The 19111-nt window shown below is 31.4% G+C and overlaps 2 protein-coding genes across 3 annotated transcripts in view; both read left to right on the top strand.

Annotated features, from left to right (window-relative positions):
- Positions 1–28: 28 nt before the first annotated feature.
- Positions 29–2275, top strand: LOC145945626 (uncharacterized). The gene has a single exon (XM_083054682.1). The coding sequence runs from the start codon at positions 29–31 to the stop codon at positions 2273–2275; it is 2247 nt and encodes a 748-aa protein (XP_082910808.1).
- An 8352-nt stretch (positions 2276–10627) lies between these two features.
- The window catches only part of Arl4 (ADP ribosylation factor-like 4), a 29627-nt gene continuing 21143 nt past the window's right edge, over positions 10628–19111 (top strand). For both annotated transcript variants that reach the window (XM_083053786.1, XM_083053785.1), the window contains exon 1: positions 10628–10990. The gene's annotated coding sequence lies outside the window, so the exon portion shown is untranslated. The remainder of the gene's footprint in view (positions 10991–19111) is intronic.

Raw genomic sequence — 19111 nt, 5'->3', positions numbered from 1 at the left:
TCCTATTTTAATTAGAGCAAAAATAATTATGCAAGAGACTTGGTCGGCAAATTTAGACTGGGACGATCCGTTAACAAGCGATCTTCAACAAGCATGGAACGATTATGTAAACGATTTAAAGGATATAAATTCAATCGAAATTCCGCGTAGGGTTGTCTCAGCAAATAATGTTGATCGATTTTTTCTGCACGCCTTTTGTGACGCGTCAATGAGGGCTTATGGAGCGTGCGTATACTTACAAACGGCTGAAAGCGATAACAGAGTTAGCTGCGCCTTGCTTTGCTCCAAATCACGAGTTGCGCCGACAAAAAACAAAACGACTACTTTACCTAGACTTGAGCTTTGCGGCGCCGTTGTTTTGACACGACTCGTCAAGAATGTTTTGAGAGCTCTAAGAATTAAAATTGATAAATTATTCGCGTGGAGTGATTCAACGATAGCGCTAGCGTGGATAAGCGGCGATCCATCGCGGCAAAAGACGTTCGTAGCGAATAGAACAGCGGAAATTAAATCGACGCTCCCGCAATTACACTGGCGTCATGTCAGAAGCGAAGATAATCCGGCCGATTTGATATCGCAAGGTACGAGTCTCGAAAAATTACAAAATTATAAACTCTGGTGGGAGGGTCCTGCTTGGTTGTCGAGATTCGATGATTATTTGCACAATGAATCACAATCGATAAATTTATCTCAACGCGAGATCAATATTGTTAAAACCGAATATAAATCGGAAGTGAATGCATTATTAAATGTTAATGAGTCAAAACACGTTGTTCTATATATCTTGAATAGCTACTCTTCGTTAATTAAGATCGAACGCATTCTATCAAGAGTTTTACGATTTATATTTAATTGTAGAATAAATCAAAATCAACGTAGATACGATAATATCTCAATAGACGAGATTCATAAGGCAAATCAACTATTGATTCTAGAAACTCAGAGAATTTATTTTGCAAACGAGTTATCCGATCTTAAGGCGACTAAACAAATAAGATCTACAAGTAAAATATTGCCGCTCAGTCCATTTATTGATAATGACGGACTCTTCAGAGTGGGCGGCAGAATTCAACGTTCAATTGCGACATTCGACACCAAGCATCCTGTCCTTCTGCCATCCGAGAGTAGGTTTACGCGATTGTTATTCGAGCGGGAGCATCGTCGAACATTACATGCGGGTCCGCAAATGCTGTTATATACAATTCGCGAGAAATATTGGCCGCTCAAGGGAAGAAATATTGCGAGAAAGACGGTGCATGAATGTAGGACTTGTTTTCGCAACAACCCGAAGACATTATCACAGATAATGGGACAGTTACCATCAGATCGAGTCATCCCTAAACGTCCATTTTTTGTAACAGGAATCGATTTCGCCGGACCTATCATAACGTTATTAAATCGAGGTCGCGGTAGAAAAACAACTAAGTCTTACATATCATTGTTCGTCTGTTTCGCAACGAAGGCAATACATCTCGAGGCCGTGAGCGATCTGACTTCAAGTGCATTTCTAGCGGCGCTTAGACGCTTTGTAGGACGTCGCGGATGTCCACAGCGGATTTTTTGCGATAATGCGACTAACTTTGTAGGAGCGCGAAACGAACTTTACGAAATACGATTAGCTGTCGAGAAGAATTCGAGAGATATTCACGATGAATTCCTTGCTCCAAATAACATTGAATGGAAATTTATACCGCCATCGTCGCCTCACATGGGGGGTTTGTGGGAAGCGGGTGTAAAATCTTGTAAGCACCATTTAAAACGAGTCATTGGTCAAAATCTATTAACGTTTGAAGAACTAACAACAATATTAGTACAAATCGAAGCCTGTTTGAATTCAAGGCCAATCTCTCAAATGCCGTCAACTCCCACAGACCTCTTGCCGTTAACACCGGGTCATTTCATTATTGGAGAATCATTAATAACAATCGCCGATGTAGCGGATATACCAATGAATCGGCTTGACCGTTGGCAGTTAGTACAAAAAATTACGCAAGACTTTTGGCGTCGTTGGAGCAAGGAATATTTGACTTCATTGCAAGGGAAAACTAAATGGAAGCGTGAAACAACTAACTTAAAAATCGACGACATTGTTTTAATTCAAGAAAATAATTTACCGCCATTAAAATGGAAATTAGGAAAGGTAATTGAAATTCACGCAGGTGCGGACAATAAGGTTCGCGTCGTAACGTTAAAAGTCGCCAATGGAACGTGCAAACGAGCAATCACAAAATTGTGTAAATTACCGATTACTGATCCAATGAATGATGCAATGTAATAATTAATTGACATTAATTGGTGGGCGGGATGTTGAGTATTGTATATGAGACGCGAGGTAGGCCTCAGCCTGCGCGAGAATCAATTTTATATTATATTTGCGCACATCAAACGACGAGTGGGGACAACCCACGAGTAGGGATTTCGGTATAATGGCGAGCGAATTCGGAAGAAGAAGAAGAAGTGATTGACAGCGTGAGAAAGCGAAATTCCTGTACAGACAGAGCAATAAATATATTTCCAAGTATTTCGAGTGAAATGTATAGTTAAAAATCAGCACCCTAAAAATTTAAAAATTGAAATTACACAATATATGGTCTAAACGCTCCGTGTCATTTTGTAAATTGATGCAATTTTTTTGTAATTTAATGTGAATCATTTCGGACACGAGTCTTTTCCCTAGAATCGGCTCCTCATCCAGGATCTCCACGCTGTTCCAATCAAACTCATGGTTTAGAAGTCTATGGTCTGTTATGACCGAGCGCTGCGTCGTGTTTCTATTGATGTAGTTGCGGTGTTCGCTTGTTCTCGTTTTTAGGAAACGGCGCGTTTGACCGACATAAGAAGCGTCACAATTATTGCAGGAGATCTTGTATACAACGTTCGTGTGAAGGTCTTTCGGCAAGCTATCTTTATGCACTTTAATAAACTTGTTGAGCTTATTGATACCGGTATATGATATTTTTGTATCCAAGTCTCGAATTGCACGACTAAATTGCTCGGAAATGCCAGGGACATACGGAATGTTAAAGAAAGTGGTTGGAAGCTATTCTTTTTTGCTTGTGTCATTATTACTTAGAGAAGAATTATTTTTCTCCTTAAATTTCGCGAACAGAAATTTCAATCTTTCGTTAATTGTATCAAAGATATACTGCACTGGATACCCGTTATCGAGCAAAATATTTATAACGAGTTCGAAATTCTTTCTATGGAACCTGGGATGTGACAGGAGGAAAACTCTATCTGTGAGACAGATTTAATGTTTAAACACATTGTACAGAAGTCATCATTTGAACGCGTAAAATCAATTATCATGGATGCTATAGAAATTGAAAAGGAATTCTTGACACAAGCGTTACCAGTATATTGATAGGAATGAATTGTACACTCATGTGCAACTATATCGAATTCGTCGCAGACAAATTGTTCTTCGCATTAGGATTTGAATAAGTAGTATACAAAAACCTTTTTACTATTTTAATTTGTTTATTTCTTTATATTTTGCACAATGATTGCACAATTGATGTTATGATAAAATTTTAGATTGTATTAATTCTTCTTTTTTTTATTTTATTTCATAATCATTATAAAATTTTAATTCTACTTTTGTTTGTATTTATCTAATTTATATTATAATGTGAAATGTTAGGTTTATCACTCGGAGAATCCATTCTCGTTTATGAACTTTATCTCCCTGGAAAGCAAAACAAATTTCTTCGAAGGTGGGTGAATACAAAAAATTCGGAGTCGTAGAGGAGGGTTCTCAGAAGAAAAGCAACACATCGAATGTAGTGTTTGGTGCAAATTTTTAACATGTGTAAAAGGTTTTCTTTTGAATCTTTTGATTATATAAATGTTGTAGAAATATCGTATATGTATATATATATATATATATATATATATATATATATATATATATATGTATATGTATATGTATATGTATATGTATGTATGTATATGTATGTATGTATACCTGCTCCTAGATGGAGAAAAAATGCTTGTATATTAATGATTATCTATAATTTTAAAATGACTTAAACATCTGTAATTTTGAAATAATTTGTACTAACAATAAGCCTCAAAATTATTAACAAATATTTTTTGTGACAGAAAGAAGAATTTGTAAAATATTTGTAAGATATATGTGCATAACCTGATGGCATTAATAAGAAAAGTAATGAGAATGCATTTTCTATTATAATTATAATAATTCTTAATGCTCTTTTTTTCTATAATATCAAATAAATATGACTTGCATTTACGTAATTTCACACACATATTTAATATTTTCTTCTTTTCTATTGTAACTAATTACAGAAGAAAAATTTTCATGAAGGTAAAAACTAATGCGCTAATTCTTTTAAAAAGTTGCAACTTTACGATTATAACAATACTTTTCATTAGTGTCGTCATTGTTTGACAAGCTTTTCACAGTGATATTTAAACTTATTATTAATGAATTAAAAGAAATTCTATATTATTAAAATTAATTCTATGTTACAGTACTACTGCAATATCTGTGGCACTTTTCAAAAATTTCTTTTTATGATTTGATTTATTTTATAATTGAACAAATTGATTAAAAATAATAGACATTATATACTTTATTTCTCGTTAAAATACAAGATAATTGTTTCTGTCATGATATTTTGTTACAAAGTGCTATACTTAACGATTGGATGTGTCAAAAAACAACTGTATATTTAAATTTGGATGAATAATTATATAAATTAAAATCTTTGTTACTTTAGAACTGAAATCTGGTACTTAAAACAGTATTTATATGAATAAATCTTTGTGTGAATATATAGACACTAACAATGTGTGGAAAGAAAAATAAATGTTATAAATAAATCTTTGTGTGAATATATGTAAACATTAACAATGAAAAGAAGAATAAATGTGCAAAAATTAAAACTGCAAATTTTTTCTTTATTTATACGTAATATATTGCAAGTGATATTTTACATATAGTTAATTATATTTACAGATTATCATGTTTGTTGTACAATGCAACATATATATATTTAATATTTCAGATACATTACGAAAAATATATACATATATATATACTATAAGATATAAGAGATATAATTTTATGGAAGCTCATGTAACATTAATACAAGATTCTCAAAGAGAAGATACTTCAAATCCTTTGATCTGGTATTAAGCAAACTTATATGATTGTGTGAGAAATGACGAAATATAAAAATTTATATATTTTTACATTAATTTTGAACAGTGGCTATTTTTTCAAAGTCTAAAGTTTGAATTTTATTAGTTAATGTAATCATTATAAATAATTAAATTAATTATAATAGGTATAATCGATAAATCTGCTACCGTAATAGCAATCGAATCTAGAATTAGAGATAATATATTTTTCTTATACCTTTTCTTCATAATTTGGTAAACACTCTTTGGAGTATTACTCTATTTCATCTTCATATGTGTAATCGCGTTTCTCGCGTAATTCCTTCAAAGTAGCGTCCGTACTGTAATCGAGATAATTTATCTGCAAAAATATTTCAAAAGCTACATTATATATTAATGTATATTTAGATATATTATTATAAATATTTAATATATTATTATATGTATATATATATTTTATATATATTTTTAAATATATTTTATCAGGGTTGGGAAGTAATAAGTAGTTTGAAAAATATTATGTTTCTTTTTATTAAAAAATAAATGTTTTATTAAAAAATATTTTTAATAAAAAATTTAAAGAAACAATATTTTTCAGACTTAACTTTATATTAATCAAAGTAAGAATCCCGTTCTACGCATTTCTAACAGTTTGACGTTGATCCGCTTGCCTCAACCTTTAATGCCATCAACGATAGTTTCAGGTCCACGATCGTCATTTATGATGAGGCTTTTCTTCACATTTAAATTTTTTATACTGGTGCGTTCGTTGACAGAGTTCTCGCCGAATGCAGCGTTAATATTTCGAGCGGCTACTGCAACATTATGGCTATTTTTCTACTCATACAAAAAAAAGCACGCGAAAATCACGTTTCTTCATACTAAAAAAACTGTTGAAAAAAATACATTCGAAACTAATATTAAATCAAAGAATAAAATTAGATATAAAAAAGCAAATTTTGAATTTTAAAAATGATATATATTAAGGGCCAATTTCACCAACGTCGGTTAACTTTAACCTCCGGTTAAACTATATCTTTGTCTCGTTTCAGATACGTTCATTAAAAAGAGACAAACATATAGTTTAACTGGAGGTTAAAGTTAACCGATGTTGGTGAAACTGGCTCTAAAACATATACAAATATATAAAAATTCTTATTGACAAAAAAGTTTTAAAAAGTTTACATTGCAAAATTGGACATTTTATATGGAACAACCTAACATATATCCGAATTATAAAAAAAAAAAGTAACGGAAATTGTAACGACTCGTTACGTTTGAAATGACGGTAACGCGGTATAACGAGTTACTTTTCAAAATATTAGTAACGATGAGTTAAAGCTAAAGGCTGGATTATAGAGGCCGTAAATTTTTTCCGTAACCGTAAATTTAAGGATTTAACCAATCGCGTTGTGACACGTCTGGGTGATCTTCCTTCTCTTTCTATGCCTAGGCTAGTGAGAAAACGGGCGCTCTCTATTTTTGTGAGGCAACCTGCTTACACCGGCTATACCTCTAGGACGCCGAGAGCTCGGACCGAAGTTACGGATCTAGGGAATGTTGTAGGTCACAGGAGTGGGGGTATTAGTTACTAGTTGGGAGTATCGAATCTCTTAAGGCTCATTCAGACAGGACGCGTCAAGCGTCAAGCAGCGAGCAGCAACCAATAAGCGAGGCAATATTTTTTACGCCATTGCTAATATTACCTCGCTTATTGGTTGTTGAATGGTTGCTGCTCGCTGCTTGACGCTTGACGCGTCCTGTCTGAATGAGCCTTTAACGATATCTTCGACAGAGAGAAGACTGAGAGAGCTCCGTGAACTTGGCCCCCCAATTTTGACTTTTTGAGTTTTTTTTTTTTTTAATCGTTTGTAAGTCGTTTGTAGGTGATTGTTAGATTAATTAAAACGTTTGTTAGATTAGCCTCGCGCAGCAAAATAAAAAATAAAATTGACCGTAAAGTTAGCCCCCGGTTTTTTATTTTGATCCTATTTCAGTTTTGCAGAGGCTGAATCGATGCGGAATCGTTTGTTGGTCACGAATATGCTAATTAAAACGTTTGTTAGATCGTCGTTTCTTAAATAAAAGCAAAAAATGATATTTGATAATTTTCTAGGGAAATATCCGCAAAGTTAGCCCCCGGCTTTTAATTTCGATTATTTAAGTTTTGCAGAGGCTCAATCGATGCGGAATCGTTTGTTGGTTACGAATATGCTAATTAGAACGTTTGTTAGATCATCGTTTCTTAAATAAAAGCAAAAAACGATATTTGATAATTTTCTAGGGAAATATCCCCAAAGTTAGCCCTCGGCTTTTAATTTCGATTATTTAAGTTTTGCAGAGGCTCAATCGATGCGGAATCGTTTGTTGGTCACGAATATGCTAATTAGAACGTTTGTTAGATCGTCGTTTCTTAAATAAAAGCAAAAAACGATATTTGATAATTTTCTAGGGAAATAACCGTGAAGTTAGCTCTCGGCTTTTAATTTCGATTATTTAAGTTTTGCAGAGGCTGAATCGATGCGGAATCGTTTGTTGGTTACGAATATGCTAATTAGAACGTTTGTTAGATCGTCGTTTTATAAATAAAAGCAAAAAACGATATTTGATAATTTTCTAGGGAAATAACCGTGAAGTTAGCCCTCGGCTTTTAATTTAGATTATTTAAGTTTTGCAGAGGCTTAATCGATGCGGAATCGTTTGTTGGTCACGAATATGCTAATTAGAACGTTTGTTAGATCGTCGTTTTATAAATAAAAGCAAAAAACGATATTTGATAATTTTCTAGGGAAATAACCGTGAAGTTAGCCCTTCGTCGAGCTCTATCGGAATAACTCGGTGATTGGCGATCCGCTGGTTACGCTTACGCAAGTTACGCCCCATGTGACGGCACCCTTACGCGGAAAATATCAGTCCATGTGAACGCACTCTTAGGGTCATTCCACAATAGGTTGCAAATGTTCTCCTTGCCAGTTGACAATTGTGGATTGACCAATCAGCTGATAAGTTGCTTTACCTTAGAGTGCGATCTCATGGACTGATATTTTCCGCGTACCGCGTAACCAATCAGAGCCGTAATAGAAAACGCGGAACGACTCTGATTGGTTACGCGGTACGCGTTATGGCTTCTGCAGACCAGCGCGATTAGCGACACGCGAAATATCGTTTTTTGCTTTTATTTAAGAAACGACGATCTAACAAACGTTCTAATTAGCATATTCGTGACCAACAAACGATTCCGCATCGATTGAGCCTCTGCAAAACTTAAATAATCGAAATTAAAAGCCGGGGGCTAACTTCACGGTTATTTCCCTAGAAAATTATCAAATATCGTTTTTTGCTTTTATTTATAAAATGACGATCTAACAAACGTTCTAATTAGCATATTCGTAACCAACAAACGATTCCGCATCGATTCAGCCTCTGCAAAACTTAAATAATCGAAATTAAAAGCCGAGGGCTAACTTCACGGTTATTTCCCTAGAAAATTATCAAATATCGTTTTTTGCTTTTATTTAAGAAACGATGATCTAACAAACGTTCTAATTAGCATATTCGTGACCAACAAACGATTCCGCATCGATTGAGCCTCTGCAAAACTTAAATAATCTAAATTAAAAGCCGAGGGCTAACTTCACGGTTATTTCCCTAGAAAATTATCAAATATCGTTTTTTGCTTTTATTTAAGAAACGACGATCTAACAAACGTTCTAATTAGCATATTCGTGACCAACAAACGATTCCGCATCGATTGAGCCTCTGCAAAACTTAAATAATCTAAATTAAAAGCCGAGGGCTAACTTCACGGTTATTTCCCTAGAAAATTATCAAATATCGTTTTTTGCTTTTATTTAAGAAACGACGATCTAACAAACGTTCTAATTAGCATATTCGTGACCAACAAACGATTCCGCATCGATTGAGCCTCTGCAAAACTTAAATAATCGAAATTAAAAGCCGGGGGCTAACTTTGCGGATATTTCCCTAGAAAATTATCAAATATCGTTTTTTGCTTTTATTTAAGAAACGACGATCTAACAAACATTTTAATTAGCATATTCGTGACCAACAAACGATTCCGCATCGATTCAGCCTCTGCAAAACTGAAATAGGATCAAAATAAAAAACCGGGGGCTAACTTTACGGTCAATTTTATTTTTTATTTTGCAGCGCGAGGCTAATCTAACAAACGTTTTAATTAATCTAACAATCACCTACAAACGACTTACAAACGATTAAAAAAATAAAAAACTCAAAAAGTCAAAATTGGGGGGCCAAGTTCACGGAGCTTGTAATATACTGTGGTCCGATCTTATATTTAAGATCATCTTAAGTCCGAGCTTGAGATGCTACGCAGCCATTTGATTGGTTGAATGGAATCTTAGGCCGGTATTCATAGTCCGATCTTATATTTAAGATCATCTTAAGGGCCACCGCACAAGCTTTTCCGTAAAGCCTAGTCTACAATAGAGTCGTAAGGTCGTAAACGTAAGAAATTGATCAATCACAGTTGAATTCGAGGAGAATAATCGACTGTGATTGGTCAATTTCTTACGTTTACGACCTTACGACTCTATTGTAGACTAGGCTTAACGCGTTACGTTATGTTAAAGTACTGACTTGAAACTTAAACTCGTACGTAATCTTAAACTTTAGTCAACGCACAAAGAAAATTGTAACGTAATTACGGTTTTACGGTTATGATTTTCTTTGTGCGTTGACTAAAGTTTAAGATTACGTACGAGTTTAAGTTTCAAGTCAGTACTTAACATAACGTAACGCGTTACGAAAAAGCTTGTGCGGTGGCCCTAAGTCTGGTCAGAGGTTGGCTTAAGATCCCATTCAACCAATCAAATGGCTGCGTAGCATCTCAAGCTCGGACTTAAGACGATCTTAAGCCGGGTCTACATTGGTCGTAGAATCGTAGATCGTAAAAAAATTGACCAACCGCAGTCGATTATTTCAAAAATAATCAACTGTGGTTGGTTAATTTTCTTACGATCTACGATTCTACGACCAATGTAGACCCGGCTTTAAATATAAGATCGGACTCTGAATACCGGCCTTAAGTCAACCTCTGACCAGACTTAAGATGATCTTAAATATAAGATCGGACTATGAATACCGGCCTTTGTCTCTCTTTTTAAATCATACTATCCGAGTTAATAACATTTCTCATAGGATATTTAATAATAAAAGCGATATGCAGCTTTTAGAATTGCTTTAGATTTTATTTATGAATTTAGAGTAAAATTTTTTAGTAAAATTGGAAATGGTTGTAAATTAGTTATTTTTCTTTTAATTTAATATAATATGTTTATACGTGTGAGATCAATGTTTTTGATTACGATATTAGAATGGCTCGTCGACCAATCAGCGAATCCCTGACAAAGAGGGGAGTCCGCCAAACTCTTCGTATCCTTTTCTAAAAATTCGGTCATTCCCCACCCTCTCGAAAGGACTTGCTGCTCCAGTATGTTATATGTTATAGAGTTCAATGGAAATGGGATATCGGTGCTGCCGGTGTGTGGCAAATCAACAAGCTATTAACTCTTTTCGTTTGCGCGAATTGTTGCTCCGGTCATTTGCTACGCGTCGCGTTGCATCAGTTCCACATCGGTTTATCTCGAATTTTTGCTCGGATTATCGTTCGTGGCAGTTGCCGTTATTCGTTCCATCGTTCGATGTTCCATTTTTAAGTTGAATTTTTGGCCGATAGTATCTTGTTTCTGCGAGTGTGCGTATGGAAAGTGGGTCAGTGCTTTTTGCACTGATTTGTATTTCTTGTGTTGATTCAAATATGCCTGTGATTTCGGATTACATCTCCGAATCTAATAATATGGTGAGTGTCGAATTAGTGTAGCGATTATAACCCCATTATGGCAACGCGCTCCCCGTAATTTTTGGGTTACGTGACACTGGTCATGGAGGCGTGTTGTATATGCGTATCTCGCTAGATTTTCGACTGTTTTAACGAGACACAGAAAGAAAGAAGAAAATTTCACTTTACAATCAAGATTCTCGTGCGATACGCAGAATGTATAAAACAAAAATACATTATTTTCTTCGAAAGTCAATATATTTTTTCAAAAGTTAATATTTTCAAAAAGCGATTTATGTATATATATATATATATATATATATATATATATATACATATACACACATATACATAGCGTGTTCTAAAATTAGACCGACAAACTTCAAGTATCAGGCTGTTCTTCCCTAATGAAGTGAACTGAAATGTTCACGAAACGTTGAAATCAAACAAAAAGTCTATGTGGTTCAAACCTGAAAATCAATTCTAATAAACCTCAAGTAGTCATAAACAACATCAAAATAAGTTTTGACAATAAACCCATGTCCGCAAATGAGCCGTTTTGGCATTAGAGAATCAGAGATTAAAATATTGTTTGATATATGTAGAACATTTTGTTTGATTAACAATAAGACATTGTTTGACATTGTTCAACATTATTTAAATAAGACATTGTTGATTAAGCTTAGTATTACAGCATTGTGTATTTATTCAGCATTATACTCAGCATTTATTTTATTATTTATTAGTCGAAATTCATATTTGAAATGGACAAGTTTTCTTAAACAGTTTTCTGAAAAACTGATTGATATGCATCTGATTTATAAGAAAGCTAGTTAAAGGGAATAGAAGAAAATATACTTTAAAAACCACTCTAGTGCCAAAACTTCTCATTCTCAGTCTTGATAACATATGTACATGTGTATAATTTACAATTGTTATAATAATAATATAATTATATAATAATAATAATAATAATAATAATTGACAGTTATAAATTTTAAATCTAATTTTAATAATCCAATTTTTGCAATGCTATTTATTTTTTTGATTATTTACATTATTATATTGATGATGTTAATTTATTTCAAGTCTTATAAAACTTTTGTCAGTAATTGTTTTTAATATTTGTTTTTCTTTTAAGTTGAAAAAAGCACAAAGAAGGTGGGGAACTTCTCATGTGGAAGTAATTGCCTGTGGAAGTAATTTTCCTATAATCACGCATGCAAACGGAAAGATCATATATGAAATATCAAATTAAAGATATGAAATATCATAGGCAATAAAGATAAACTTTTGATACATAATTGGAAATATTGAATCATTTTTTGTACTCGCAATTTTGAGAAATAATATTGTTTTTATTTCAATAAATACTATCACTCGCAGAATATTTTAAAAAAGATTTATAAAGTAAAGGTAAATACTATATTTTTTTAAATGCAAATTTCTTGCATAGATATCAATTAAAAAATTAATTTGCAAGGATTGAGTTAGTCTTCTTGCTCTATTTAGACAATAATATTGCACAATATTATTGGATTATATCTTAATTAATAAGAAAAATTTATATAATATTTTTATATACCTATATATATATATATACACACATATGTATATGTTAGGCTCAAAGACCGAAAACGTTCACTGAGCGAAAAAACCGATCACAACGCGTTCTGACTTCTCAAATTCAGCCACAACGCGATATTTGTGTCGTGGCACTTTCAAAAACGCTCATAACGCGTTTTGACATGTTCAAAAAGGCCACAAAGCAAAATTCGTGTTGAGGTTCTTTTGATAATCGACCAAAACGCGTTCTGGCAATGTGAAAATGCCACAACGCGTTGTGGACGTTTATTGATGTAGCCATGACGCGATGTGTCCTGCTGGTGCGTGTATATGTTCACGTTATTTGCGGAGAAAGTGATGAGAATAATGAGGGCTTCGGACACAACGTTACTTGCAAACTTTGTATAAGGAAGAACAGTATCAGCGTTGAGAGAGAATGTGCTAAATCTGGTTAAAAAAAGCTCAAAAAATGATTTCATTTTCTAATTCAAAATTTCCTGAAGTTGTTATTGGAACTAATGTTGCGGTTAAAGTGCCTGACGTTGACAGAGGATGCACAGCTCCCAGAAATGTCTTAGCTGTTGTTAGCGAAATTAATTCATCAGGACTTTATCAATTAGGTACCAAAGAAGGGCTCCTTGAACGACTTTATGCTCGCAATGAATTTACAGTTGCTGAGAGCAACTTTATTAAACTGCAAGACGTGCTCTCGACTTCACTAACTCTTCGTTCGCCTTCTATGTTGTCATCCGGAAGCAAGCAAGGTTTTATAAGCTGTCACTGTAAAAGATACTGCATTGACAAAAAATGCAAATGTCTCTCCAAAAATATAAAGTGCAATTCCAAATGTCACAATAACAGTTCTTGCAAAAATAAATAATTTATATATTTTTACAAAAACTGTGACATTCTAATATTAATGTAATAATTTTCACAAAGGGACCAAATATTAATTCTTTATGTTTATTATTAATCCTTGAAACCTACATATAAAAAAAACATAGTATATTTTAGTCAAATAAAAACATTAATTATAAAGTAATTTTTTCAATTGATTGCAAATTTGTTTTAAATAAAAGAACTCCTACAAAAAGACCAACTCTAAATAGTATTTTATATTATTCTTAGTAAAAAAAATATTAATAAAAGTTTCTCTATCAGAATTTAATTGTGTTAAATTTTATTGTAAGAGCCATAGAACTAATAAGGTTAACTGTTAATTTTCTTTATATCACATCGCGTCATGGCTACATCAATAAACGTCCACAACGCGTTGTGGCATTTTCACCTTGCCAGAACGCGTTTTGGTCGATTATCAAAAGAACCTCAACACGAATTTTGCTTTGTGGCCTTTTTGAACATGTCAAAACGCGTTATGAGCGTTTTTGAAAGTGCCACGACACAAATATCGCGTTGTGGCTGAATTTGAGAAGTCAGAACGCGTTGTGATCGGTTTTTTCGCTCAGTGAGCGTTTTCGGTCTTTGAGCCTAACATGTATATATACTTATGCATATACACATATATTATATATATATACACATATATAACATATTACATAAAACACACACACACACACACACATATATGCTTTAGAATTTTGATTAATTCGAATAAAAGTAGAATAAATTTTTTGTAAATATTAAAATAATGTTAAAATAAATTCATAACTTTCGTCATTTATGTCAAAATAAATTAATGCTTTTGTAGTTAGTTTTTTATTATTATTAAAATTTTTATTATTATTTACTTTTTTGTCACTATTTCGCATTTGATCATATATGGATTAATAAAATATATTTTTCTTTTTATTATTCTGTAAAATAGTAAAGCATGTATAAAAAGTCGAATCAAGAAAAAATGAAAGAATATGAATATACGTTCACGAACATTAGCAAATATTAGTAGAGAAGTATTATTTAATTAATTTTATAAATATTTTTTATTTTATACACAATTTTATAAAAGATTTAAAAAATTAAAGAAAGTAATAAAAAAATTAACGTCTTATCATGTTTGATCGATATTCGCATGTAACTATTTACTTTTACTTGATTTAGACTTGATTTAACACGATCTTCATATATAATTGCATCTACATTTTCAACACATTTTATAACAAAGATATATAGCTGTTTATAATGCATGGACCAAAAAAGAAGTTTTCCCAGGAGATTTTACCAATTTATACTATAGAAGTGTTGGCATAGAAAAAATTAATTTTAATTTAACATATTTTGCAAGAAAAAATTTACCTAATTTATTATAATTTTTAATGTCAATTTAATATCATTGCAGTGATAGATGAGTTTTAATGCTAACACACATTTTCTCAAAAGCTTTTGTTAAAAACTTTTCAATTGATTTTGCAATTATAATTATATATAAACAATTAAATCATTATGTATGTACAAATAAATAAATAAATTAATGCATACAAATCAAAATATATGTATATCAGAATACACATAAATATTAAAATATGTGACGTATAAAATTATAAATAGAAATCTGTCGTTTCAAAACATTGTCGGACTACTATATCTTTTTAAGAATTTATTCGTGAATCATGGTTGAGAACTCTTCTTTTTTCTCTATGTTTTGATTTTGCGATTTCTAAAATTGAATATTACACGAAATATAATGAATATTACATTTTTCTAATATAATGAATATTGAATATTACAATTTATATAATGAATATTACAAGAAAAATGTAATGTAAATGATTATATGAATATATAAATGTATTACACAGTAGGACAAAATCAATTTTTTTTTCTCTCCGAAGTACGATAGTATGTTTCTCGAAGATTTTTTCGCGCTGAATACGTGCCGTTGTCAGAATTTGCTTAGCACGTCAGGATTTTGAGTAAATTGGAATGAAAAAATGGCATTTTTGGCCACTTTTAATTTTTTTGCGGTATAAAAAAAACTGATTTCTAAATAACTTAATAGCATCTAAAAGTATAATATTCAAGAGCTTTTAAACGAATTTTGGTTCATGATTGTATGAATTTTTCATCAAGTTATGGCTGTTTTAGGCTTTTCGTATAATCTACAGTACAAGAAAGGCAAATACATACTTGTTTGCGAATAAGCTTATTTCACTTTTTGCAATGCTCAATTTTCGAAATATGTTTATATATTTAATACCTGTACCGTTTAAATCCAATGTTTTCACAAAATTGGACATTAGACCTAATTTAATGTAGAGGTGATAAAATAACTTTTTTTAAATCAACAGGATGTCTCATTAATTTTTTGTCCACCAGGATCAAACTGTCTTCTTTCTTTTTTGATCTACTCTTTGCAAGTAAATTCATATTACAATTATTTTTTTTATTTGCTGCCATATATAAGTATGTATTTATTTTTCTTGTAAATTATACAGAATGTCTAAAATTCAAACAACTATAACTTAATGAAAAAAGTCGTACGATCATGAACCAAAATTCGTTTAAAAGCTTTTAAATTATACTTGCCATTAAGTTTATTTAGAAATCAATTTTTTTTTTGCGAAAAATGTTAAAAATGACTAAAAACGTCATTTTTGGTTTAATTATTCCAATTTACTCTAAATTCTGACGTGCTAGATAAATTCAGACAACGGTATCATATGTTCAGCGCGAAAAAATCTTCGAGAAACGTATTAACGCACTTTGGAGAGAATTTTGTGTACTACTGTGTTATAGTAGTAGTCATATAATAGTCATTTATAGTGCCATATAGTAGAAGAATATAGTATATAGTGTCATATAGTAACGGAATATAAGATCGGCGGCGCGGTGTAACGCGGCGCATGTGCATTTCTGCGAGTCGATAATATATATATATACCATCGAGCCAACGCCAACATTGTTTCCGCATCGATAATTCCGATGCAAGCATCTCAAAATCGTGAAAAGCGGAGGACTCGTATGCATTTTATTTTTTTTCTTTTTCGAGCTTATAAATGGTATTACTAGATCGGTTGGTACAATTGTATATCATATTTGATATACTGTTATAAATAGGATACTGTTATAAATAGGATATATTGAAGACATTTAAATATGTCTCGGTCTTTTTATATTAATTATCTAGTATGAGAAGATTGAAATTGTCTTCTCATTTATTTCAATATTATTTGCAAAATATTTTTTTTTCACAGCTAAACTAAAATTCTGTTTTGTGTGACATAAGAACATTTCCGATTAGTTTTTAAATTTTCGTGAAAATTAAATTTCACAATTTTATAGCATTTTTTGTAATGTTACGCACTAAGCAATAATTTCAGTTGATTTTGAGAACGATTAATCTAGAAAATATTTTATTATAATATCACAATATTTAAAAAAAGCAATTATTTTTTTAACAGTTTATTCTTGTAGTGATGTGCACCCCAGATAGCCACAGTAATTTATTATGATATCATTTTGACGTTAAAATGACGTAATTTGACATCAAAATACATCATTTTGACGTCAAAATGACTACTTTTGCTATCTGGGACGTGTAAGAATTTTTGATTAGTTTTTAAACTTATTTCATATATGTATGATAAATTCGCAATTATGATATTTCGAATTAATTCAAGAAGCAATTTAATATTATTTTTTGTTTGAGAGAATATCTTTAATCTTATTTTTAATATTTCCATGTTTAACTTTTTTATAGTTATATGGTCTGTGTTGATGTATTAATAGATATAATAATTTTTATTCGTTATTTATTTATACTTATTTACTATTTATCTTAAAAAATTAATTAGCAATTTCAGTATAATTGTTTTTTTATTTACAGTTTTATATGTTACATGTTTTCTATATTATGTCTTTTTTTGGAAATGGGAATGTTAGCTTAATGCTAAATCAATATTCCCAATTGTATATTATCAATATCATTATAATTCTATATATATAATTATATGTATAGGGTGTACAATGATATGCGAAAAGTTCCGGAACGGTCTAATATTTCGGAAAGCAAGCATTTTATAAAAAAATTTTGCCAATTTTTTTCCCTCTCGAAATCCTACAACTTTTATCTGAAACATTTTATTCTAAAATGCATTTTTATTTTTTTTAACAGTTTATTCTTGTAGTGATGTGCACCCCAGATAGCCACAGTAATTTATTATGATATCATTTTGACGTTAAAATGACGTAATTTGACATCAAAATACATCATTTTGATGTTAAAATGACTACTTTTGCTATCTGGGACGATTAAGACTTTTTGATTAGTTTTTAAACTTTCAAATTTTTATTCAAAAACATTATTCGAAAGATATTTGTGTGGATCACCCCTCGTAACTTTGCAGGGAGCAATCGTAGAGATAAATGTTTCATACAAAAGTTTTTTGATTTCGAGGGGGACATAAGATGGTGTCATTGGTTTGATCTTGGATAGTCATTTGAAGATCACATAAAGGTTACCTTCAATTTCTTAAATGGTAACTCCTATTTTTCAATACATATTCTTGTAGTTCATCTCGAGAGCTTTTCAAAACACTATAATAAAGTATTTTTTTATTCAATGCTTTTCGAATTATAATGCTTCAGTTTACAGTATTTTGAAATAAATTACAAAATATCTTGTAAAACATTCAGTTTTCGGTAATCTTACCTTAATACTTTTATGCACGGAATAATGAGACCAGTCAATTGGCGTAAAAAAACAAATAATTGTTTTAAAAAATAGTATGTAATTTGCAACATGCAGCTGCGTACTTTTTCTTAAAAGCAAGTATGTGTTTTCTTTACACCAACTGATTGGTTTCATTATTCCGTGTATAAAAGTATTAAGGTAAGATTATCGAAAACTCTGAATATTTTATAAGATATTTTACATTTTATATCAAAAAATTCTTAACTTCAAGCCTTATAACTCAGAAAGTACTTAAGAGAAAAATACTTTATTATAATGTTTTGGAAAAACACTCGAAATAAGCTACAATAAGAATATGCAATGAAAAATAGTAGGTTCCATTTAAGAAATTGAAGGAAACCTTTATGTGACCTTTAAACGATTATCCAAGGTCAAACCAATAACACCATTTTATGTTCCCCTCGAAGTAAAAAAACTTTTGTATGAAATATTTTTCTCTACGATCGCTTCCTACAAAGTTATGAGAGGTGATAGATTAAAATTGGACATCCTGTATAAGTTAGTGATTCTTAACCTTTTTGAAGTCACGGAAAACTTTTGATTATAAAAAAAATTTGCGAAACATCAAAATCATTAAGAAATACGGATTTCAATTATCCATGATTTGTACTGTACATAATCTTTCATTTCTAATACAATATTGATATAAAAAAAAAAGATTTCAATATTATGCATTAACATGAAATATTTATTAATACGATATACATATACAGGGTGTTCGGTAGTTTTGAAACTCATAAAAATCATCTCATGTTTCAATTTTGACAAAAAAATTCGAAAGCAAAGCAATTTCAAATTTTAACAAAAATGACGATAACTTGAAAACAACGTATTTTCGGACCTATGTTTATATCAACTTTCTTTCTTGTTTTTGAATCCCCATTCATCTCCCGAGCGATTTACCTCGACTTACGGAACACCCTGTA

Source organism: Prenolepis imparis, unplaced genomic scaffold (genome assembly GCF_030444845.1).
Source record: "Prenolepis imparis isolate NDT839.2.m4 unplaced genomic scaffold, iyPreImpa1.0 SCAF_14, whole genome shotgun sequence".
Taxonomy (NCBI): domain Eukaryota; kingdom Metazoa; phylum Arthropoda; class Insecta; order Hymenoptera; family Formicidae; genus Prenolepis; species Prenolepis imparis.
Note: the sequence above shows the minus strand (reverse complement) of the source record. Positions and strands in the feature narration are given on the sequence as shown.